Genomic DNA, 25,661 nt, shown 5'->3' on the forward strand with positions numbered 1-25,661 from the left:
GCTTAAGGATTGGCAAACTCAGACCCAGAGGTCCCTTCTCTCTCACTCGGCGTTCTTATTAAACATGTCCATCACACAAGACAGGGAGGATCTCAGTCCTGGGTACACATGAGGGGGTGATGACAAAAGATGAGAACATAAATGGAGGCAGATGACAGTAACAATTTCTGCAGTCCGTTCTCCACGTCCCCAACACAGATGAAAAACCGCAATTCTGGCCTTCCTAGAACAGCGGTTCTCAAATTCTGCTGTGCACCAGAATCAAAACCACGAATTGTTGGCCCCATCCCCAGAGTTTTTGATTCAGTGGGTCAGAGATGGGCCTGAGAATTTGCATATCTAACAAGTTCTCAGGTTGTACTGCTGCTGCTAGTCTGGAGACCACATTTTGAGAACCACCAGCCTAGAAAAATAGACAGCTCATCCCTTCCTCCCTCACTTTCTTCATTCTCTTCCTCTTCTCATCTCCTGCTTTGTCCTTTTCTGCTTCCTCCTCCTCCCCAGTCTCTGGTCTTCTCTCCATCTTCCAAACGTGACGGGAAGAGCCAGGCTCTGCCAGGGACCTGGGTTCTGGTTCCAGCTTCATCACTGACTAAATGTGCAACCCGGAGCAAGTCACTTCCTTCCCCTCTTTAGTCCCTAGAAGGGGCCCAATACTGCCAGCTCTTCCCCAGCCAGGGCCGTGTCTACCAGGGTTCATCTCTGTATCCCCAGATCCTTGGTGCAGTGTGCTTGAGGAGCAGCTGGTGAATTAATTCGATGGCCTTCAAGCTTCCTTCCAGCTCAGACTCTGGGATTCTGACCTCTTTTTCCTTCCAAATCCGAGCTTTTCCAACTCTCCAGTTGGACATGATATTTGAGGTCTTTCTAGGACAAGGGGAAGAGAGGGTGCTGACAAACCAGACAATTGTTGAGGGGAAAGAGCCCTGGAACAGCCCGTGAGCTGAGGGAATCAGGCCACCAGAGAGCAGACACCTGACTCTCAGGGACCGCTGAGTGTGCGTGCCCGGGTCTAGGCTCTCACCCAGGATCCAGAGAGCCCGAGAGGTTAGACTAGCCCCCAGCCAGACGAGGATCCAGCAAGGGGCGCCAGAGAGAAGGGCAAGCCCAGTCTGGTCAGCCCAGGTGTCCAGTCTGAGGTGGGATGGTGCGTTGTAGGGGCGTGGACATCACCAAGGCACGCCCCGGCCGCACTTAAGTAACTGTGAGCCCGCGCTGGGAGGAAGGAGGGAGAAATCCTCGGCTGCTGCTGACCCAACTCGGACCCAGACCTAGACCCAACCAGCACCCACTCCGGCCCCAGCTAGCTCTAGATCGCGCCATGCGGGGCTCGAGTGCGGCTCTGTGGTTCTGCCTGGCTCTGCGCACTGGTGAGGCCCCGCCGCCCAGCCGTGGGAGCAGGAGCCGGGGCGGGGGTTCTAGAGCTCCCCAGAGCCCCCTGAGCAGTCTCAGGGGCTGGGAAGTGTGCCCTGAACCCGCGTCTCGCGAATGAGGACTATAGCGGGAACTAGCACTGACCAGGGCAGACTGGGAAGTCTGGAGGGCTTCTTGGAGGAAGTGGCATTGAGCTGGGCCTTGAAAAAGCGGCCCCTCTGACGTGCCAAGGAGAAGCGCGGGCAGAGGCGTGGATGGGAGAGCCTCGGAGTGTCGGGAGAACGTCCGGGAGGGTGAACGCTCCTGATGGCCGTGGAAGCCAGAGGAGGGTTTGGAGGCCAGAGTGACTCTACTTCTCTGGAGGGCCCGCCGGGAAGAAGGCGGGGGAAAATTAGGAGGGATGGGAGGGGAGAAGGCGCGAGATAGCTCCCAGGTGACCTCTGCAGGGAGACCTGCCTGATGCAGGGATGGAGGAGGGGCGCAGACGCGGGCTCCTGGCGTCCGCACCGCTCCCCTCCGGAGGAAGTCAGGGCCCGGACTGTGAGCGGCGAGGCGAGACCTCCGCGAGCAGCTCGCAGGGATCGCAGGAGATTACTGGAAGGGCGGGTTCACGTCACCGCTCTGCCCTCATCGATAGAAAAATATGGACCGGCCACCCCGGTCCGACCTTTGCAGTTGCCCGCGATCGGGGTGCAGTCTGGAGCACTGGAGAGGGGAGGGCAGTTCCACATTCCGGGGTGCCACCGGGAGTTGGGGAGACTGAGGGAGGTGCAAGGGAGACTGTGCAAACCCGCGGCCCTAGCCTTGGCGTGGGAATGAGAAGCACGAGCTGCCAGGAGAGGGGGACCCGGCGGTCCCTGGGAGCGGAAACTGGACCCAGAGCCGCGCATTTCCCAGGAGCACAGGCCTCCCCAGCAATCCTGGCTGGTCAGGATGAGTGGCGGAGGAGCTCCTCAAAGGCATCAACCTCAGGGAACTCTGGCACCGCTCTGCTGGGTCACCAGGCGGGGAGTTCTCTGGGACTCAGACCTGGTCAGGTCATGGGACCCAAAAGAGTCCCCGCAGGAAGGAGAGGGCTAAGTGGAAGTCCACTTAGGACTTGTGTGTCCTGGTTCTCAACATAGGTTTATTTATAACACAGAAAGTGGATTTTCTCATCTGCTTTCTCAGATGATGAAATAGGCTCAGAGAGGTCAAATAAGTTGCCTTAAGTCACCAGCTAGAGGAGCAGGAACTTGAAGCCAGCCTACTGCGTCCTCAGCCTCCCCTTGGCAGGGGCCTGGCACCGTGTCCCCTGAGGGTGGGTTTGCACCAGGCATAATCTCAGATGCTCCAAGAGGGGCATCACTGGGCAGCCACAACCACTTCCCTGTCTCATGTCTCAGTTCATGAGGAGGGCCCAGGAACACTGCTTAGTGAGGAACCCTGTCCAGCATTCTCTTGGAGGACAGGGAGGTCCAAAGAGGGGCAGGAACTTGCCTACTTACAGAGCCAGCAGGACTCCCCAGCCCATGCTCCTTCTAACCGCCCCTGCCCCCACGCTGTGATGGCAGGGAGGGTAAGGGTAACCTCACAAAGAGGGACACTCCCTTGCCTCTGTTAAGCACCAGGCTCTGAGCCATCCATCTACCCTGAGCACCGGGCCATGCACGGCCTCGCGCACAACTCTGCCAATGAGCCAGCCTTTCCCAGTCTGTGACACCTCTTTGTGCGTTAGTGCTTCCCAGTGGGAGGGCTATGCTGCTGCAGAGGACTGGGTCATACAGAGTTGCTGAAGCCACCCCCTCTGCAGGTGGGGGCTGTAGGCTGGAGGCTCATAAGGAGCTGGGCCTCACTGTCCCCTATCCCCAGCACTCAGCGGGATGGAGGTGCGGTGGTGCACCACCTCAGACCCCGAGCAGCAGAAATGCAGCGACATGAGCAAGTCCTTCCAGGAAGCCGGGATTCAGCCCTCCCTCCTGTGCGTTCAGGGCACCTCAGCCGACCACTGTGTCCAGCTCATCACCGTGAGTCCTCTCCCTTCCTCTCTGCCACCACAGCCTGCCAGACAAGAGGGCTCTGACTCAGGAGGGAGCACACAACAACTTCATTCACTGGGAAAGTCACCTATGCCCACCCCTCGGCCCCCCACCCCACCAGGATTGGGCGATAGGATCTCCTGAGTTTCCCAGGCAACAAGGGCCAGCTTGTTTCCTGCCCAGGCCAGGCCTTCGGGTGTTGGGAGGCCTCAAAAAGGGCCCCTGCTCAGATGGGCGCCAGTGGAGAAAGGTGTCTGAGAGGCAGAGATTTTCTTCTACAAGGCCTCAGCCGGCATGGGGATACTACCCAGCCCACCAAGGGGAGCCCAGGTAGCAGACTCCTAGTGGCCCATGGTGGTTATTCACTCTGCCATGGAGTTTTCCAAAACCGGGCTTGTGTGGTTTCTGGGGAAGGAGGAACGGGGGCCTCTGGGGAAGGAGGAACGGGGGCCAGCAGTCCTGGCGGTGTGAGTAGGGGATGGGAAACCAGTTCTGAGTGGCAGAACATCTGATAACCCAGCACTGACAATATTCAGAGGCAGGAATTTAGTGGCAAGACATGGTAAGGATGGAAGCCTCAGGGGCAAACTCATTTCAGCTCAGCTTGTGATGCGTCCCAAGACCTAATCCAGCCATGGTCCCAGGTGGGCCAAGGGCTTGGGTCAGGCTCCACTGTGAGAGTCGAACTATAATTCTATTCACGGACTCCCTGACGCACTGACAGCATACTGTCATTTGCGTTTTAAAATAAAAAGGGAGAAACTGAAGAGAGCATTTATGCGATTCAGTCTGCAGCTTAGAGAGAAAACCCAAGAAACAGGTTAACAGGAGGCAGGGGGCTGAGAAACAAGAGAGTGAGGGAGACTCACTTTTTACTACATACCATTTTGTACTACCTGATTTTTTTACTATGTATATCTATTATAAGTCCTATAAAATTAATAATATTTTTCAAATAACAGCTAGAAAAGCAAGATGAGCCTTTGGCCTAGGAGAGCTGTCACCTTGGGCCTGGTAACGTGGGAGAGCCCGAGGCCCTGGTGGCGGAGGGACCTGCTAGGCTGAGCCAGGACAAGGCTCCTGGGCCAGACTAAGAGGACCAGTGTGGACGTCTGGGGCTTTTCAGTGGGCCCTAGGCAGACTGGTGGGTGTCCTTGAGCTTCTCTCTGAGTGGGCCAGGGGGCCGGGTGGGGCTGACTCACATGTTCCCAGCAGGCCCTGGAGGCTGACGCCATCACTCTGGATGGAGGAGCCATTTATGAGGCGGGAAAGGAGCATGGCCTGAAGCCCGTGGTGGGTGAAGTGTATGATCAAGGTTAGAGGGCCAAGTGGGAGGAGGGTGGAAGGAGAGAGGAAGTCGCTCAGCAGTGTGTCCTTGTTGGGCCTGGCCCGACCCTGTAGCCCCAGAGCTGGTCAGTAGCCCTGTCCCCAGAGCGGCCCTGGATTCCTGGCCACACAAACCTCAGAGGCCCCACTAAATCTCTCTTGACCACCACCTGCTTTGGGAGCTGCCAGAGACACAGAAGGCTGACCGGTGTCTGTTTTTCCTCATGAGGAGCCTAGCCTCCCCCCTAACTTTTACCTGCATGCTCTTACTGAGGGGGTGCTACACGTCTGGTGCAGTGTTGGACATGATTGGGGTGAACAAGGCATCAGTAATACTCAGTTTCTTCACACTTGAATGACCCTCCGTCAGAAGCGGCAGGAGTAGGAATGAGGCCAGGCAAGTGGTGGTCACCAGGAGTTGCTAAGCTGGACAGAATTAAGAAGGAAGCTCACCCTTCTGTGACCTTCTGTGACCTTGGACGACCTCCACTTCCTTGACTATAAAATAGAAATAGTGATCCCTGTCCCGTCACACAGACAGAATGAGCCAGTATGTGCACAGCTGATATGTGTTATGTGGTCAGAAACATGAGTTCCTTTGCCCCTGTCACTGCACCTCTCACCAGACATGCCTCAGGCTTAGCCTGCTCTTTGTACCCCGCTACCTCTACTTGTCTAGTGCCTAGCCTCCGTCACAGCCCAGGTCAGTTGTCACCTCCAAGGAGCTCCCCTGAGCCTGCAAAGGGCCTTACCTTCCCGCTTCCCAGAGTACTGACTCACTCAGCTGAGGTCCTGTCTCCTGTCTGGTTTTCTTTGTCCTCACCACAGTGAGGCCCTAGTCCTCATCTTTGGTACCCAGCACAAGGTCTTGCTTGGTTAATTGTTGACTTAAAAACTGTCAGATGACATGGGACACAGTCCAGCCCTGCGAACCAGCCAGCCTCTCCACTCAGTGGCCCGAAACGGCCCTGCTTCATGGGCCCCAAACACACCTCTTCCTTTTTAATTAATTCAATACATTTATTGAGCACCTACTGCACGCCAGTCATGAGCCTAGAGTAGTAGTAAGCACAAAGACAATTCCTGCCCTCAAAGAGTGGGAGTCAGACAATAAACAAATACACAGAAAAAAAAGTTAGAAATGTGAGTGCTGTGAAGAAAGTGGAGTTATTAGGGAGAAAATAAGGGGCATGAGGGGACCTCTCGAAATAGAGCAGACAGGAGGGCTTCTCTGGGCAGGTGACATTTAAATCGGACCAGACAAGGGTCTCAGGTAGAAAAGAGTTTGATGTGCCCAAGGAACGAAAAAGAAAGGCACAGTGGGCAGATCAGAGGGTGGGACCAGACGAGGCCGCTTAGGTTGGCAGAGAACAAACTCAGGTATGAAAAAAAATAACACTGGCTTTGTTTTCTAGAAATCAACTTTATTCTGATCATGGGCACCCACCACCACAGGTGGTTGTGTGTGTGTGTGTGTACGTGTGTGTGTGTGTGTGTGATGAGATACCCTCTGGTCATCAGTCCCCATAGATGAGTCATCCCTGTCTTGTCTGAATGGCCCCTTCTGGGCCTCATTTGGCCCAGGGGAATCTTCTGCGAGGCTGTAGACTCCTGCCCACCCGTATGCACCCCATTCAGGGTCTTGAGTAATGTGGGACCACCCTGTTAGCACCCTCTCTCTCCCCGCCCCCCTTCCTCTCAGCACTAGGTAATCACTTCTAATCTGGGGAAGGCCCCGCCCTGGTCCCCCTGTGCCTCCCAACCACTCCTCTCAACCCTTCCAAGTTCTCCAAAGTGCCTTCACTTTTGGGAAACAAAACCCTTAGGCCACTTCTGCTTTTGGTCCAGCTACAGTGCTCCCCTGCCATGCACAAATGTAGACCCAGCTAAGTGCCAGCTGACTTGGGAAAGAAAAGGGGAAAATTAACTAACGAGGCTGGAGGAGGGTGAGGTCTGTGATAAGACATGTGGATTGCACTCACTTGCTCTCTAAAACACCACGCACACGTACACCTGCACATCCATGCACATGCGTGTGCACATGTACATCCATGTACAGGTTCGCACGTGGGTGTGCACACACCCTTCTCCCACAGCCTCCCCAGGCAGGGTCCCAGCCTCTTTCATGGCTTCCCCTTGCTGCCCTCACTCATCTCCTCTCCTCCTCCTAGAGGTTGGTACTTCCTATTATGCTGTAGCTGTGGTCAAGAGGAGCTCCAATGTAACCATCAACACCCTGAAAGGTGTGAGGTCCTGCCACACGGGCATCAACAGGACCGTGGGCTGGAACGTGCCCGTGGGCTACCTGGTGGAGAGCGGCCGCCTCTCGGTGATGGGCTGCGATGTGCTCAAAGGTGAGAGTTTATGGCACGCGGGGGCTTCTCCTGCAGGGGCTCCAGGGTTTCCTTCTCTTTGCCGCTACTCCTGCTCCCCCCACTCCCGCCCCCCAGAGAGCCTCCCTCCAGGCTCACCTTCATCTTGTACCTCATTTAAGGAACAGCACAGTCCCACCCCTCCCATGGCCCTCCCTGTCCTCATCACTCCCTTCTGTCCTCCATGCTGGCCAGCCTGGTGTTGCCACCACTTTAGTTTCTGCTTGACAGTCTCTCCAGAGCATTCAACTCTCAGTCACTGATCACCGGGTCCCACCACACAGCCAAGCACTGGGATGTGGCGAATGGCGGAAGCGCAGGCCTCACCCACTGTAGACCTGGTATAGGCCACTATTTCCAGAAATGTATCCTCAACTTTACAGGGTCAGAAACTCTATTTCTTTAGGACCCAAACTGGCTGCTGACTTGTACCCGAAAGCTCTCAAGTGGCTAATCGGAGACTCGCAGCTCCCCAGTCGATTCATTTGCAGTGGGAATAGAGCTGTCGTGCACACAGGATGGGAGTTGAGAGTGATCCCAATGGGGCCACGGACAACAAAGTTCACGGCGGGGCGGGGGTGAGGCGAAGCCCCGAGAGTCCTGGCCTAGACTTAGAGACCTCGTTCTGGCCGCCTCGGCAGAAGCCCTGTTTCTCATGCTTTGGGCTTCTTTTCTTGGTCTCCTGCTGGCCACCCAGCTGTGTCAGTCTTTCCAGAGTGGACACAATACAGCGATGAATATGTCAGGTGGTCCCTGACATATTCTCACACCACTCTCCTAGGATCACACCACCCCCTGAATAGAGTTTGGGGTGTCTCCAAATCCCCTGTCCACAAGTATGCTGCCTCCTGTCTGCAGCACAGGTGACCAGTGCTTCTGGGGGTGGGTGCAGGGTGCGAGAGCATGCAGGAGAAACAATGGTCTTTTAAAGCCCTGACTTTGCATCCAATAGATGTGGGCTTAAACCCGAACTCAGTGTGATCTACCCTCTGAGAGGTTCTCTACCTCCATGAACTTCAGTTTTCTCATCTTGTAAAATGGGAAAATTAACTACAGCGCTGTGAGGTTGGGAGGAGTGAGATAATTCACACCACATCTTCGTACAAAGCATGGCACAGGGTATGTGCTCACCACAGGGAGCCGTAGTTATGAGCTCAACTTCCATACCTCCCAGTGGGCTCCTCACTGTTGTGCACACACACGCATGCATGTACACACGTACACAAACCCAGATGCACATATACACACATGTGGGAATGCACACACATGCATACACATGTATACGCTGCCCCTGTACCACCCCAAACACTGTGTAAACCAGTGCAACCCACGAGAGCCCAGAAGCCCTGTCCTCTCAGATGGTGGCCAAGTCTGGGTGGTTTATCAGTCATTTGGCACATTTATTAAATATCTTCTCCCCTGGGAGGATGCAAAAAGAAGACCAAGAATGGGAACTTGGAAGAGTTTGGTTTAGCTGGATGATGAGCATGATTTGACCGGTTCAGTGAAGAGTTGGCATCCTGCTCATCCTGTGTGGCACTGGGGCTTCCTCAGCACAGGATAAATATTTGCCAAGAGGGTGGACACAGGGCTGGGAAACCATGCAGATCCGACCTCTTCACACATGACACCTCCCTCTCCTATTTCCTTCCACTCCCTGTGCTTTGAGAAGTGTTGCCTATCAAATTAATTATACTTATTAAGTAATAATTTATTTCTTTCCCCACTTTTATTAATTACCCATACTGATTTCGAAATGAAACCTTCAATGAGAATAGTATCTCGTTGATAGTTAGTTGTCCTACATGGCTGTTTTGGAGTAAACATTTTATTTCCCTGAGCCATTTTTGAATAACAGTCACTCCCTAATGTCCACACTTTTGTGGCCCTAGTTTGGGAAACACTGATGAGACCCAGTCCCCCAATTTTGCTCAGACTGAAGCCTGAAGGGTCCAGCCACGTCTCCAGGGAGCGCAGCCCTCCTCTCCAGCCTGAGTGGCGTGAGCCCTCCCCAGCGGACAGGGCAGGGAGTTTGGCGCTGTGTGGCTGACTGACCTCCTTCTGCCTCCTTCCCACAGCTGTCAGCGACTACTTTGGGGGCAGCTGTGTCCCTGGGGCAGAGAGACCAGATACTCCGAGTCCCTCTGTCGTCTCTGCCGGGGCAACACCGCTGGAGAGGGCGTGTGTGACAAGAGCCCCCTGGAGAGATACTATGATTACAGCGGGGCCTTCCGGTAAGAGGAGGCCAGGCGGGGCTGGCGCTCAGGCGGAGCTGAGTCAGGGGAGAGAGGCCACAAGAACTAGGGAAAAACAACTCCTCCGCAGAAAGGGCCCTGGGGGAGTGGCAACGTCCACTCCATCTCATCAAAGCACCCTTTATATAGTTCATGTGCCCTGGTTGGTTTAAAAATATCAAACCAGAATTTGCCAGACTGGATTTGCTCATAAGTCAACATGTTTGGTATATTTAGAGAAGTAAGGGCTTAGTGCAAAGAAAATGACAAAACAGCCTTTTGCTACTCCCAAGTCCCCACTCTGGTGTCTCAGAGCAGCAGGGAGGATGGTAGGGGTGAGGGACTATGGCAGGGACCCCTTGGTTCAGGCTGTCACTTTAGATGAGCCCACCATGGATCCAAAACAGAATCTCTAACTGCTGTGGTACATTTCCATCTGTCCACAAATGAGGAAACATGCTTCGTGGAGGATGGAATGGAAGCCTGCTGAGTCCCTCCAATCACCCTAGCTTTAGTGCTTCCACTTGGAAGGAGGAAGCCGGCTAATGCCCAAGCTCCAGGATGTGATCTGAGTAAATGCCCGTTTGGGGCACAGAGAGAGAAACAGTCCTCAGTCCTCCAAGCCAGAGACTGTCACCCACCTCACCTTTCCTGGTATCGTCTGTCCAGCCAGTCCCTGCTTATCTGCTGTCTGTGGAGACCTGGGCAGCCCCTTTGCCCAGTAAGCCCTGACCTGCCTCCCTCACCGGGCAGTGACATATAGAAGATATAGAAAAGTGCTGGTCCCTTCCACTCAGGGTTTTTGGTATAGCCCAATCCCCTGCCTCAGGACAGAGTCATCTTCAAAACCCCCCGAGCGTTAAGGCTGTTGATGATACTAGTTGCCATATAAGCTTCTGACCCTTTCAGGCCGAGGCTGCACAGGCTCTATACAGACTGTAAAGGACCTCACCCTATAGGAGCCACTTTCTCATTCCCACCTCACAGGTGATAAGGCTAGGAAGGCTCTACAAATTGGAAAAGCCATACAGCCGACAAACCAGAGAGTTGGAACCTGAGACGGCATGACTCTGAAACACATGCCCACCATGACCATCCCATAGTCCAAGCCAGACCTTAGAGGTGGAGGATGGGTGGTTGCCAAGGGGTTTGGGGAGCTCAGCGCCACCCAGGCTCATGGGTTTCTCCTCCTCAGGTGCCTGGCAGAAGGGGCAGGGGACGTGGCCTTCGTGAAGCACAGCACGGTGCTGGAGAACACTGATGGTGAGTGGGAGGGGCTGGCCTCAGGAACAGGGAAAGGAAGCTGGGTCTCAGCAGTGGAGTTCAAACTGCTCTGCAGGCAAGCGGGCCAGGTGAGCAGCTCTGACCTGCCCGGATTTGTACATGGCGCTGGGTTTCCTTTACACTTGAAGATTGGGTTCTGCTTTTGAAAAAAATTTGCAAATCTCTGCCCTAGCTCTCATCTACCTCCTTTCCTGTCATTTTTCTCCCCTTATCTGAAGAAGCCACCCCTTATCCCTGGATGAGGTCTTATTAAAGATGGATTAGTGTTATGTATTGATCTATTATATCATTGTCATTTAAATGTTTTTTTAATTTTGAACTAATTGAGCTTTAGAAAAGTTGCAAGAATAATTCAAAGAATTCCCACTTATTTTTTACCCAGATTCCAACCTTTAGCATTCATCACATTGATTTATTGTTCTTTCTATACTTATGTGTTCTTTCCATACTTATGTGTTCTTTCCAAACCATTTGAGAGTACATTTGTCTGCATAAAAGTCCTTTAATACTTCAGTATGCATCTCCTAAGAACTAGGAGATGTGGATCAAGCCACAATACAGTTATCAAATTTGGGAAATGTAACAACACAATAGTATTATCTAATCTACAGTCCATATTCCAGATTCACTAATTGTCCCAATTCTGTCCTTTGCAGCAATTTTTTTCAGACCAGGACCTAATAATGTAAGGTCGCATGTGGTATTTAGTTGTTAGGTCTCTTTAGTTCCCTTTAACTTTAAACAGTTTCTCAATCTTTTTTTTTTTTTTGTGTGACATCGACACTTTTGAAGAGTCAGCCTAGTTATTTTATAGACGGTTCCCTAATTTGGATTTGCCTAAGGATCCTTTATTTTTTTAACTGAGATATAATTTACATACAGCAAAAGGCATTCTTTTTGAAATACAGCTCTATGAGTTTTGTCAAAAACATACAGCTGTATAACCACCACTACAAATAGTGATTGTAATAGACCCTTCACCTCAAAATTTTCTTCTAGTCACCCCTACCCCTGCCCATCCTGGCAATCACCAATCAGACATTTGCCTCTATAGTTTTGGCCATTCCAGAATATCTGATCATTGTCCATTTTTTTAAATCATTCTCTTTTTTTTGTTAATCTTTGCCTTTCAAATCAGAAAGTCCGCCATGTAGTCTGACATTCATGAAGACAAACAACATGAGCCAGATTTGAGAGAGGAAAAAAAAGTGATCTAAAAAGTAGGAAGAAAAAAAAAGTTAGGAAAATATCATTGATCAAAAAAAACAAAAAAAAAAAGGGGAGGAAGAACAGGATTGTATCTAGAGCAGGATGATCCTATGAAAATGGGCAGCAGGGACCTGGGCCCAAGATGAGTCAAACAAAGGAACATTTGGGAAGTGGAGAAAGAATAAGGATATACGGAGCTAAAATGGGCTCTTTTAAAATTTTGATGGAAATCTAAGGAAGTAATTTTTTAAAGAGTGTCTTCATGCAAAAAGATTGGTAAGAGCAAAAGAGTGAAATTGACATAAATGTCTAAGGTAGTGAAGCAACGTGGCTTTAATTGTCCGTAGCCAGTAGAAGACAAGAGTGGCGGATCGAAACACCTACGGGATGCATTTGTTTCATGGGAAGGCGAAATGATCCCCCAGATTTCTATACAAGGGTTTTGCAGCAGTTTAAAAATAGAGAAAAGGGGAGTTGGGAGAGAATGACACTCAGTAATTGTTCAGAGCGCTATAAATGATCATGCAGTCATTAAAAATGACCTTTATGGAGTTTTCCAAACTATTACTCTTTTGGTTTGGGAGTTTTGTTTTTAAATAGGTTTGGAGTGAACGGAGTTTTCATGATCCCAACAAATTATCTGTTCCCCTCCTATTTCCTAGCAGAGATTTATCTTCCTCATTTTAAAATTAGTCTTCTTAATTTTCCTACTTGGTGTCAATATTCACTCTTTCAAATAAATCTTATTTTCTATTATAAATGAGCTTTATGGAATGTTTCCAATAATGTGGGAAAATACTTTAAAATGACAAGTGAACAAAAAAGAGGATGCAACATCACCTATTAAGTATGTTCTTAACCGTATTAAAAATGTTTAAAAACTAGAATGGAAATAGAAGGACTTAGAGGATATATACCAAAATATTAATAGTTGGATTAATATTGTATTAATATGTAGTGGAAGCTTTGGGGAGTTACACTTTCCTCTCTGGGACACAGTTCTGGGTGGATTCTATCAAGTTTGTTTCCATCATGGCCCCCTCCCCGCTGCCTGATGCTCTCTGCTCAGAGCCAAATTTAGTGCCTGATGGTAGAAATGAACTCCTGGTGTATTTCTCTCTCTCGCCCCAAGCTTCTCTTATTCTCTTATTCTTTTTATCTTTAATAAACAGTTCTGTTTACATATGTTGTATTATTGTCAGATGCTTCAAATCTATTTTATTAATAGAAATTGGTGTGAGGTAGAAAATTTAAGAAAATAGACATAGTCTATTGAGACACATGGTCTTGGAGGGTGTAGCCACCGAGCTCCTCTTCATTCTGAGTTCTGGGCTCTTACCCGCTGCTGTAATTCTGAGCCTCACCTCCTGGTGAAGTTCTAGTTCTCACCTCCTGGAAGAGTTTTTTCACTGTGGGTCTGCGGCCTATAACATCCTAGCCTCTCCTCAGGCTCCCTCTCATGAGCCCTCCCTGAGGCCCTCCCAAGCACCTCCCTCCAACAGGATTTGGCTCACCACAGGCCTTCCCACCTCCCTAGGAAAAACCCTGCCCTCCTGGGGCCAAGTGCTGCTGTCACAGGACTTCGAATTGCTGTGCCGGGATGGGAGCCGGGCTGACATCACCGAGTGGAGGCAATGCCACCTGGCGAGGGTGCCCGCTCACGCTGTGGTGGTCCGGGCTGACACAGACGGGGGCCTCATCTTCCGGCTGCTCAACGAAGGCCAGGTGAGTTCAGGGCCAGGTGAGTTCATGCACAACTTCTGGAATGGTGCCGGACCTTCTTGTCTGTCACCAGGGTGGGAGCTCTGAGCTAGAGCCATCCTGGGGCTGGGCCAGCCAGACTAGGGTGGGCGAGAGCCAGAGACTCTCCCCTGGGATGGACCCCAACTGGGGACCCAGTTCTCTGTGGTGTCCAACCTCAGCCCAGGTCAGCGTAAGGAGGAATCGACTGTGCTAGCTGGCAGTGAGGAGGGCGGGCCAGAGAGGAGAGACCAGGGGACTCAGATACCGCTCAGAGAAAGCCCCTGGTACCTGTGGATCTTAAAACCAAAATTAGAACATAGGAGCAAATAAACAAAATGACAAAACAAATAAATGTACAATACACTATTAATTAAATGTGAATAACGTTTTGCTAGAACCACTGCTTACAAGAGCAGCAAGTTTCTGGCTTCTGGGCACACCAGCTTTAGTTTGTCCCATTCGTGCCACCACTGCCCTGCCTCCCTGCTTGTCCTCAGTACCATCCCGCACCTGGGCCACGAGTCATGTGTCCAGTCAGCTGAGTGGGACAAGGTAGAATGCGCTGGGGGAGCACAGAGAAGGAGGGAGGTGGTCCTCACCCGGCCTTTAGAGTGGGCGCTTGGCATGAGGGCACGAGAAGGAGGTGGTGGCTGCAGGGAGAGGAATGGATAAGGGACGTGGCCTCGGCAGCCTCAGCAGCCCCCATCCCCACCCCTCGACACACAGCGCCTGTTCAGCCACGAGGACAGTAGCTTCCAGATGTTCAGCTCTGAGGCCTATGGCCAGAAGAACCTGCTATTCAAAGATGCCACCTCTGAGCTGGTGCCCATTGCCACACAGACCTACGAGGCATGGCTGGGCCCTGAGTACCTGCATGCCATGAAGGGTCTCCTCTGTGATCCCAACCGTAAGTTCACCCATCTCTTCTCCCGCTGTCCCCAGCCCATTCTAAGCACAAGAATGGCAGGGCTTTCTGGAGAGGGGGCCAGGGGAGGACGCCCACCCTGGTAGATGTGCCCCTTGGTCTTGACCAGAACCTGTCGCTTCTATCGCCTGCCTCTGGGGGTTTGGGGAGGAAACATTTCCAGAGTCCAAACATCTCCAGAGCCCCGCCTCTCCAGGGGGTGGCATCCAGGCCATCAGGGCCTGTCTTGGGAAGGGTCTCCTCACCCCTTCACACCGAAGTCTTCAAGTCCTGTCATTTTCCCTCCACAATGCCTCACTCCTCCTCCTCCCTGGCTCAGCCACTGCCTCTCACCTCGACCTCTGCAGCAGTCTACAAATGGGTTTCCTTCCTCCAGCCCCCTCCCCCACGTATCCTCCACCTATGAACAAGGACACGGTGTGCCACTGAGTTAGGTACACAGCAGCCAGGCTGTGCCTCACACCTCCTCACAGCCCCTAGAAAGAGGTACAGTTATCCCCTTTCTATATGAGGACAGAGGATCAGATGGTTAAATAACTTTCCCCTTACAGCTAATGAGGAAAAGAGCCAGAATTCCCCTCAGATCTGACTCCAAGCTCTTTCTACTGAGGCGCCGGCCTCCAAGGCTCCCTCTGCACAGGCCCTGCTCAGGGCGGCCCCTAAAGCAGGCAGCGTGCAGTGACCACATGCCCACACTCAACAGGGCTGCCCCACTACCTGCGCTGGTGTGTGCTGTCCACTCCCGAGATCCAGAAGTGTGGGGACATGGCTGTGGCCTTCAGCCGGCAGAGGCTCAAGCCAGAGATCCAGTGTGTGTCAGCCGAGTCCCCCCAGGACTGCATGGAACGGATCCAGGTGGGGTCTGAGTCTGGAAGGGCAGAACGACCAGGTGGGCGGGCGATGGCAGTGCCCGGGGATGGTCCTTACCCACCCTCTCCTTGCCCCACCTGGTCTGGAGGTTATAGGGCAGCCTGGAGAGGAGAAGAAGGTCTCCTGTGACAACCCCACAGAGAAAGGGAAGGCGGAAGGACCCATGGGAACAGCCCCAGCCCAGGGAATAGGGCATAAGGGGGCTGTTTCTCCAGATTTGTCCAGGGACTCCTCGCTGAGCCAGTGGCCAGGAGCAGAAGGAGCGTGAGCTTGGCCCAGCTCGGCTCTGGCTGACCCTGTGGCCTTGGGGAAGCCCCTTCCCCTTTTGCGTCTCAGTTTCCCTTGTGCATAATGGGAGTGGACTTGGATCATTGTTTGTTAAAGATTTTGACATCAACCCTCAGTCAGAAATACGTTTTACATCCATTATAGTCTAGTACACAAAAACTTTTCTTTCAGGTATAAATATGTAAAAAAAAGTTCTGTATAGAGAGAGCTATGAAACAAAACAGTACTGTCCCTTACTAAGTGCGATGCATGCTGATAGTTTCTGTTCTATTCTAGTCTTTTTTTTTTTTAGCATGTCATGGCCCATTAAATTGATTTGGCATCCTCCAATATGCCTGCCACCTACAGTTAAAAGTACTTGTCCTGGTCTCAGAGGCCCGTTCAGTTCTGTCCTGCTTCTCTAACGGGAGACTGAGGCAGCCCCAAGGCCCTGCAGTTGGAGATGCAGCCCTACCTTGGCCACGGGTGTCCCGGCAGAGCCTGGGTTCCTGGACTCCTCCCCTCCTGTTTTTTAAGAGCAAGTAGAGGGGACTCGATGGCGAGGAGCTCTTTTCAATGTGGTCCCTAAGCACGGGCCAGACCATAGCCTCTCAGGAGTGCCCACCCTGCCTCAGCTTTATCCCCCGGAGCCTCCGCCACAGGCTCTAAGGCTGCTTCCTTTTAAGATCCAGCTCATTCATCCATTTGCACAAATATGTCTTGCACCCGTGCTGTGTGCCAGGCTTTAGCCAGTGCTGGGGATACGGTACGGTGCTCCAGGGCTCTAAGGACTGGCAATCCACGGGGAGACCCCATATAAAGCATCAGGGCAGGAGTCGTTCTAGGTTTTGCTCGAGTCCCTCAGAACCAGGAGACTCTCTCCTGATGACAGGGGACCCTCAGAAAACATTTTCTAAAAGAATGAAACACCCATGAACAGGAGTGCTAGTGGGGGTTGGTTTCAGGCCTCTGGCCCTGCAGGTACCTGTCTTCCCCACGCATCTTTACAAGGAGAGGAAGGGGCCAACGGGCAAGATAGGGTCTCCAGGGGAAGTGAGCCTGAGGCCAGAGTCCCAGAGAGACCCAGCCCCGATTCCTCCGTCAGATCCCAACACCCGGATCCATCCTGGAGCCCGTGCCAGCCCAGCCGTTCTTTCTGTCCCCCTGCAGGCTGGACAAATCGATGCTGTGACCCTGAGCGGTGAAGACATTTACACAGCAGGGAAGACATATAGCCTGGTTCCCGCAGCAGGGGAGCACTATGCCCGTGAGTGCTGGGGCCAGTGGCCCCGGCGGGGAGGTGGTTGACATGTACATAATGCCCCCTTGGACATTTTCTAAAGCTCTAGCTCTCCCTTGGTGCCTCTGTCCCTGGGCTGGCTGCCATCTGTCACAGGCGAGCCCCTCCTGCCCCAGGCCTCCGTGTTCCCATCCAGTCCTTGGAAGTCTGGCGGGAGTCAGCGCACTTTCGGTAAAGGGTCAGAACGGAAGCACCTAGGGCTTTGTAGGCCACAGACAGACTCTGCTTCATAGTCTTCTTTTATAACAACTCTTTAAAGATATAAAACCATTCTTAGCTTGCAACCCAAACCGTACAAAAACACTCCACTGGGTAGTTTGCCGACCCTGGGCAGAGGCCTCCTAAGCCTCTTCCAGCCGTGGCTCACGGAAGGTGGCCCTCCTTCCTGTCAGCTCATGCATGCCTTTGCAGGGACCTGGGTTAGGGCCTTGGTGCTCTGTCCTCTTAAGTGGTGACCTCAGGTCCCTTCCAGTTGGATGTGAAAAATCTCTGCAGCCTCATCTGTGCCTCCATCTTTTTCTGGGGAGGTGAGAAAAATACCACCTGGGTGTAAGGAAAGAAAGAACTCCCTCTGGGTGAGGACTGCCGGAGGGTGAGGGGGTGGAAGAAAGAACTCTGAAAGCAGAGCCTCCGTCTGCCTCTCAGCAATGGGGAGACAGGCAGGGGTCCCACTGCCAGACGTGCTTGCTGCACACACCAGCCCAGCCCTCGGGCCTGGGCACACCCGAGTCGGTGCAGCAGAGGCCTAGGCACTGGGAGAGGCAGGGGCGGGACCGCGGATCTATTGTGGAGAGCACGGGTGAGGGAAGGGGTGAGGGAGAAAGGGCCCGGGATGTGCCCTGCCCTGGCCCAGCTGAGGCCAGGAGAGCACAGAGAGGAGCTTCACTGGTGTCCCCCACACCCAGCGGAGGACAGGAGCAACTCATACTTCGTGGTGGCCGTGGTGACGCGGAACAGCTCCTACGCCTTCACGCTGGACGAGCTGCGGGGCAAGCGTTCCTGCCACTCGGCCTTCGGCAGCCCCGCCGGCTGGGACGTGCCCGTGGGAGCCCTGGTGCAGAGGGGCTTCATCCAGCCCAAGGACTGCGACGTCCTCACAGGTGCCACTCTTCTTTGGGGTTAGCTGGGGTCGGGGACCCTCTCCTAGCAGGACCCCACAGGAGGCAGCCCCGGAGAGGTTTCCTCTTCCTTCTTGATCTAACCCTCACTCTTAGAAAGGTTGAGAACTATTCTTGGCCATACCTTGACGGTCAGGGGTGTCTGTCTGGCGGTTCTGTGGGGACTGCCACGGTGCCCCTACCGCTTACTCGCCCAGAGTGGAACAGGCTCCAGTGGGCATGGGGAGCGGGGTGGGCATGGGCTCTGGGCCTGGCTGTATCACCGTTTAGTCGTGGGGCTGTTCCCATCCCCTGGCAGACCTGGGCATCTGGGGACCTACTGGAAAGTGGCCAGCCATCTGTATAAGTGCTGAAGAAGACACTTCTACCAAGCACCCACCATATGCCATCCGTGGGGCCCTCCCCACATGTTAAATCATGCACATTCATGGTGAAAGGGAGGCCGGAGGAAGCTGGCAGGACCCTTGGGCTGACTGCGCACACACCTCTGTGCTGGCTGGCACCTGAGGAAAAAAACCACCTACACAAGCACATGGAGGGTGTTAGGATCAGCTGCTCCCACTCCCACACAGCTGGGCGGGTGCTCTGACTGGAACAGAATAGCTTATTGGGTAGTGAGTTCCCCGTCCCTGAGGGTGTTCAAGGGAAGGTTAGGTGACTATTTACCGGAGGTTGTCTGTGGAGTTCCTGTGTCTACACAACCTCTGTATCCTTCCATATCCACGATTCTCACAGGAGGAGGGTGCCGCTCTGGACTGGGTGGGCAGTGGAGCAGATGGGTGGCTTTGAACTGTGGGGCCAGGCAGGGAGGGCAGATCTGTGGGGGAGCAGCCCTCCCCTCTCCTCCCTGGCCACTCTTTCTGCGCCGGCCCCTTGACACTGCCCGTCCCCTCCTCCCCAGCGGTAAGTGAGTTCTTCAGTGCCAGCTGCGTGCCCGTGAACAACCCCAAGCACTACCCCTCCTCTCTGTGCACGCTCTGCGTGGGGGACGAGCAGGGCCGCAACAAGTGTGTGGGCAACAGCCAGGAGAGGTACTTCGGCTACAGCGGCGCCTTCAGGTACTCAGGTGGGCCTGGCGGGTGGGCCTGGGGCCGACTCAGACGCTGGGACCCTCCCGCCAACAACCACCTTGGCCTCTTGCGTGGCAGGTGCCTGGTTGAGAACGCGGGGGACGTCGCCTTTGTCAAGCACACGACTGTCTTTGACAATACAAATGGTACACAACAGGGGCTGGGGCCAGAGCAGGGCCAGATTCGGGTGGGGGTGCTGTTCCCCAAGGTGATCCAGGCACTGGAGTTGCCAGGACTGGAGTCAAAGAACAATGGGAAAGGCTGAGTCTTAGAAGGCTCTGCCCCTTGGGGACCCCAGGAGCCCCAGGGGCCTCTTGGTAAGAACAGACCTCTGGCCACACATCCAGGTACACAGGACACACGACAGTCTTTCCTGGTCTGGAGTCCGAGTCCCCATTCCACCGAATGGTAGCAACTCAGTCTCCATCAATGCGGAGTGGCCCTTCTAGAGTATTTGTGCGGTACTAAGGGGTGTGGGTGGGGATGGCAGGGGCCTCTCTCCACAGAGTCATCGGTTCACATCAGCATCTGGTCTTCAGTCCTGAGCAGGTCAATGTCACATGCAGAGAAATCACTCTGCAGCCCCCTGAGCCCAGGAGGCAGGGCACACCCCCACTCACGTGGGTGGTTTTTCTCTGGAGTCATGTTCCAAGACTCCACATGGGAAAAAGAGCTCAGAGCTCAGAGCTCTGTGCTCCAGGATCTGCTAAGCCCACATCTGGGTTCCTGTCAGGGGGCAGGACCTTTTACCATGCATCACTTCGTTCCCCCTCCTGTTCTTCCTCGGTCGGTGAATCTATCCTTTCCGAAAACTGGAGGCTGTTTCCCTCTAACACTTGTCGTTTTGTACTTTCTGTATATCCTGCCTAAACCCAGGCTTCGAAACCCCAAATGCTGGAGGCACAGTCTTCTCCACTCTGTCCTAACACATCTCTGCCCAGAAAGTCGGTGCAGAAAGGCCTAATGTGGCCCAAAGGGGAGGTGGAGATTGGTGAAAGGGAAGCAAGATGTGCAGGAAAAAAAAACACCAGTTAATATTTCAAAACTCAGATCCCATCCTGCCGATGAAGGTCACCAAGGCTGCAGACCAGTTGCCCCGAGCCCTCTCCCCTGCCACCCTCCCATCAAGAACTCTGGGGAACATCCCCAAGGAGGAGGAAGCTGACTGCTCCTACAGGAGCCCGTGAGCCCTGCCTGGCCCCAGCCCCGTGGCCTCTGTGGTCGGGGAGGGGGCCTTGTGAGAATCACTTGCAGTGAGACGCCCACCTTCCAGGGTTGCTTGTTTCCCTTTATTTTTACCTCTACTCGTGGACCCACATGGAGTTTCTTCTGGAAATAGAAAGAGGGTGGATCCTAAGAGAGACATAAAAATCATGCGACTCCCAAGGGCGGTGTTTCTCGGGAAGCCCTTGGACCAACCGCCCACTTCGGAATCACTGAGATGTCGGTTTAAAATGCAGGGGCCTGGACCTCCCCCTAGACCTACTGAATGACATTCTTTATAAATAGGGGTCTTGGAACTGCCTCTTACCGGTCTACACATGTTATACCCCATCCAATTTGAGAACTTGAGCCATTAGGGGAGGAGGTCAACCACCACCTTCAGGAACTCATCCCGCCCTCAGGCCCGAGACCTGTAACACACAGATGGCGTTCTTTGCCTGGGAGTGGTTAAGAACCTCGGTTTCTTCATCTGTAAAATGGGGATGATCACACCTGCCTTGCGTTACTGTTATGAGGATGGAGCAGTACTTATAAAATGCCTGTCGTATAGTAGGTGCTCCCTTATTCCCTACGAACAGTAGTTCCTGCCAACACTACGAACCTAGATGGTAATAGAGCATAGTAACTGGAAAATGGAGAGCGCTGGGTAGCTGGCCGGACGTTGCCACCTCTCCCAAGTCAAAGGCAAAAGACATCGCCTTTCCTCCCCAGATCCAGGAGGAAAGAAGCCTCTCTCTATTCCTCCCTCCCTCTCCCTCTGCTCCACCCCCTCAGGCCACAATTCTGAGCCTTGGGCCGCTGAGCTCAGGTCAGAGGACTATGAGCTGCTGTGTCCCAATGGGGCCCGGGCCGAGGTGTCCCAGTTTGCAGACTGCAACCTGGCACAGATACCGTCCCATGCCGTCATGGTCCGGCCAGACACCAACATCTTCACCGTGTATGGACTGCTAGACAAGGCCCAGGTGAGTCAGAGTGGGGGCTGCATCCTTCGGGGGGAGGGCGGGGGTGGGTGACAGAGGTGAGCAACGCTCTTGGGATACCTCTGTCTACCTGGAGCAGACCACAGGAGAAACTAAGGATGGCTGGGGAGAAATTCTGTGATTTTTCACTTAGCCAAGGATGTCCCTCCATCCACTCTCCCCTCTGTCTCCTGCATTAGTAATTCCCCCTTCTCAGCTGGACCGTTCTCATGCTGCTATTTCTACCATCAGAACAAAACAAAACAAAACACTCTCTTGGCCTCATATCCTCTTATAGTCATAATCCCACTCTCCTTCACAGCAAAAATCCTTCCAAAAATCGCCTCTGCTCTGGAGCCTCCTTCCGGTCTCTCTAGACCAGCCCCCATCAGAGCCCTGAACCTGCCCTGGTCAAGAGCACAGTGAGCCATGTTGCTAAGTCCAGTGGCTGTTTTTCAGTCCACATCTACCTGACCGCTCACCAGCACTGGCTGCAGCTCCGTCTTTCAAATCCTTCGTTCTGAAAGCACTTTTCCCCTTGGCTCACGGCCCACACCTGCCTGGCTCTCCGCCCTCCCTCTCCAGACACCCCTCCAGTCTCCTGTGTTGGTTCCTCCTCATTTCCAGCCTGTAACCGCTAGAATGCCCCAGTGTTCAATCCTGACCCTCCTCTCTGCCACGCCTACCTCCCCTGTGGGTCTCATCCAGTCCCATCCATGTCATTAACACCCATCTATACACTGATGGCTCCTAAATGGACATCTTCAGCCCTGCCGCCATCCACCCTTCAGCCTCAAACTCACATCTTTAACAGCTACCTACTTGACATTTCAGCCGGTTTTTCAAACAGGCATCTCACACCAAACAAGTTCAAGGTTAGACGCTCTTCTTCCTTCAGCCTTTCCCTTTCCTCGGGAGTTATCTTGAACTCCCGTCTTCCTCTCACGTCCTACATCCAATCCAGCAGCAAATCCTGTTGGCTGCACTTTCAAAATGCATCTAGAATTGGAACCTAGGCTGACAAGGGGATCCTCGGTTCCTAACCTACCCTCTCTCCTCTCCTCCCACCTTCTCCCTAAACTTTCTGATGTGACGTGGGGGAAGGACCCTGTGTGGATGTGCATTTTTCTGGGGAGAAGGCTGATACTGTCATCAGATCCTCAAGAGTATCCTTGAATTTCCCCCAAATGATTGGTCGCCTCTTCACTCCTTACTGTGGTAGTGTTATCATATCTTACTCCAAGTCCCCTTTGATAACAGAGGTCAATGAGTTGTCAAGCTTCCAATTTCAATTCAGAGTCTTGGCACCCTGAAATTCCCTGATCTTTGATTCATCATATGTAAAGAAAGCAATGAATAGCAGATGGCACCTAAGTGACCATTTGTGAGCCCGGATGAAAAGCAGGTCTGCTTGTGGTGCTTCCAGGATCTGTTTGGAGATGACCACAATAAGAATGGTTTCAAAATGTTTGACTCCTCCGACTATCATGGCCAAGACCTGCTTTTCAAGGACGCCACAATCCGGGCGGTGCCCGTCGGGGAGAAAACCACATACCGTGACTGGCTGGGCCTCGACTACGTGGCAGCTCTGGAAGGGATGCTGTCTCAGCAGTGCTCGGGTGCAGGTAGGGCTGTAGTACCCCTGGACGGGCTCATTCACACCCATTACTAGAGGAGGAGCGGGTGTCCTGCCATATTTCCCTGCATCATTCTGGGCCTTTCACCCAAAACCCTTGGGTGATCCGAAGGGTGCTCTGAGTCGTTACAAACAATCAAGGTGAAGTGTCTCAGGAGGGACTGAACGGGAAGGCTACAGTTACAGCAGAAACACTGGCTATATAACCCAGACAGACAGGGATAATGAATATAAATGCTAAAAATACTCTTCCAGAAGGGATGAGGCAACTACATAAATATACATGTAGTATAATTTTAAAAAGAATGAATATGTAAAGAAACCAGGGGAAAGAGAAATTGTGACAGGGTAGAAAGAGGGAGACTGGGTGAGTTTAGTGCACAGAAATGCGCTCGGTCAAGCCCTGCACACGAGTGCCAGCCTAGGTGCCTCCTGGCCTTAATGCCTGTATTTCATCCCTCAGTGGTCACTGCCCCCAGGGCCTCTCTGCTTCTGCCGCTGCTCCCACTGGCCCTCACAGTCGGCCTCCTCCAGCCCTCCCTCTGAAGCAGCTCTGGGCGAGCTTCACACTCCCTCGGAATGGACACCTACTTGGAAATCTCTATAAATAAGGCTGTTCTCCTCAGTAAATCCAGCTAACACTGCTCAGAGAGAAACATGTGATGGGAGAGGAAATGTGAGAAACCCTGGAGCTCCTCAGAGCTGTGATTCCGACACAGAAGTTTCTGTGATCACTTCAAAGTGGAATAAAGATGAATCTCAAAGGAAAGACCCCCAACCTCAAGTTGGACATGAGCAGGTCTCTCATGCTGGAACCCAGCCTCTGCCTCCCAAGCACCACCTGTCGCTCAGCTACCTGAGGCGTGCTGGCCAGCCTCCCAGTCACGGCCCACCCACAGGCTGCCACTGCTTCCCTGCAAATCTGCAGGCTCCCACCACACGGGGCCTCACCAGGCTTGGGTTTGGAAAAGGCCAGTTACCAAAGAAACAGGCTGAATCCAGGCTTCCCACACGGCCCTCTCTGTCTTGGAGCCACTCAGGGGGCCCTGGAGAGATGGCACGCCCTACCGTCACCGCCCCTGTCTGTTCCCACTTCCTCCTGTGGAGAATGGACACTGCACCTCCTATCAGCCTCTGCTCCATCTGGCCTCCAGGCTCTACATTCCAGCCTCCCTCCTGAGGACGTTGTGTCTGTCCACTGACATCCACCAGATGAGACCACAGCCAGGCCTTCCAAGATGGAGAAGCTGCTGGGCACAGGCAGCCCCTTGTCCTTGTCTTCTGGGGCTTGGCTTAGCCCAGACCATTGGACCCCTGATTGTACTGGGCTGGTGAGGGCAGGGAGTCTAGAGCTGGACCGTAGGAATGAAACCCTCAAGGGACCTTCAGACAAAGGAAATGCTTCTTAGTAAGAATTTTTACTAAGTGTGAGAATTGATGCAGGGTCAGGGCTCCAAAATCCTGCCTAAACCCCTGTCTGCTGTAAGGAGGGCAGGCCTCAGAGCGGGACATGTTGTGCGCCCTGCCTTTCAGTGAATTCAGCCACACGAGCCTGTGTCCCAGGGTTAAGCCCGCTCCTGTTTCCTCCCCTTAGTCTCCAGCTCAAATCATTCCCTTCTACCCAGTGTGACACCCACCATTCCACGGCCACCCCTATATATCCTACAGCAGCAGTTGCCTCCAGACTGAAGCGCTCAGCCTGGGGGATTTCCTGGGGAGCCCCAGGCCCTGGAGCAGGAGGTAGCCCAGACCTCTGGGACAGCATGAGGCCCTCTGAAGAGCTAGGAATGAGGAGATGCCAGTCCCTTTGTCAGAGGAGCCACAGGCCTGGGTTACACACTAATGGGAGCTTTGTCTCCTCACAGTGTAAGCAGGGGGTCTCTTCACCCAGCCCTGCACCAAGGGGGCCTGAGGACCACTCACTCCAGAGGAAGAGTCCCTCCTTCCTGTCCCCTGTGAGAGTCCCTCCTTCCTGTCCCCTGTGAGAGTCCCTCCTTCCTGTCCCCTATGAGAGTCCCTTCTTCTTGTCCTCTGTGAGAGTCAGCAGAAAGTGCTTGAAGAGGATCTTCTCTACTCCATTATTGCCACGGTTGTCTGAGGAGCCAGGAAAAGTTTCCAGAACTGTCAGCTCTTACTCTGAATTTTGCTCCCAGAAAAAAAAGAGAGAGAGAAGAAGCAGCAGCAAGCCACCCTCGTCAGCAGACCGGGAGCCGCGTGGGCCTAGAGCTATTTGCATCCCAGTGTGCGGGTGCCTCAGGGACACTGATGACAAGCTGGGTTCCCAGTGCTGCGCCCCCACCTGTGGGCGTTGGGATGGATTCCTTCCATCTCTCAGCAGCAAAGAAGGCCCCTGGCAGCATCCTGGGGTAGTCACACCATCCTGCAGGGTCGCAATGCTGGAGCAAGCCTCCACCCACTATGGGGGGGCCAGACGGAGCCAGCTTCTACTACCAAGCTTTGTACCTTCTTCCCTCGGAGGAGCGAGTGATTCTTCTCTGACCTGATGATTGTTTGATTTTTTTAAGGGAGGTTTGTATAGTGAGAAGTATATTTCTGTGTGGCTACCCTGGGCTAGTGTGCCACCCAGGCACACTAGTGTGAGCCACCGAAGGTGTGACCTGAGTGAATGCGTGTGACGGTTGATTGTCAGGTGACAGCAGGGGGCCACCGCTGTGTTAGTGCTAATAAAGGATGTTGGTTTGTTCTTTTCAATAAAGCAGAACAACCCTGCA

At 53.2% G+C, this 25,661-nt stretch overlaps 1 protein-coding gene across 1 annotated transcript; it reads left to right on the forward strand.

The window, feature by feature from the left end:
* Nucleotides 1-1,231: 1,231 nt before the first annotated feature.
* MELTF (melanotransferrin) lies at nt 1,232-25,661 on the forward strand. The gene is given in 17 exon segments (XM_039850516.1): nt 1,232-1,370; nt 3,226-3,380; nt 4,608-4,707; nt 6,890-7,072; nt 9,169-9,207; nt 9,210-9,324; nt 10,520-10,587; nt 13,355-13,542; nt 14,287-14,467; nt 15,189-15,340; nt 16,793-16,889; nt 17,828-18,022; nt 18,942-19,098; nt 19,189-19,256; nt 21,109-21,296; nt 22,720-22,918; nt 23,393-25,661. Coding segments are annotated over 17 exon segments (2,217 nt in total). The 5' UTR covers nt 1,232-1,321; the 3' UTR covers nt 23,476-25,661.

This window comes from Pteropus medius, unplaced genomic scaffold (assembly GCF_902729225.1).
Source record: "Pteropus medius unplaced genomic scaffold, Ma_sr-lr_union100, whole genome shotgun sequence".
NCBI lineage: Eukaryota > Metazoa > Chordata > Mammalia > Chiroptera > Pteropodidae > Pteropus > Pteropus medius.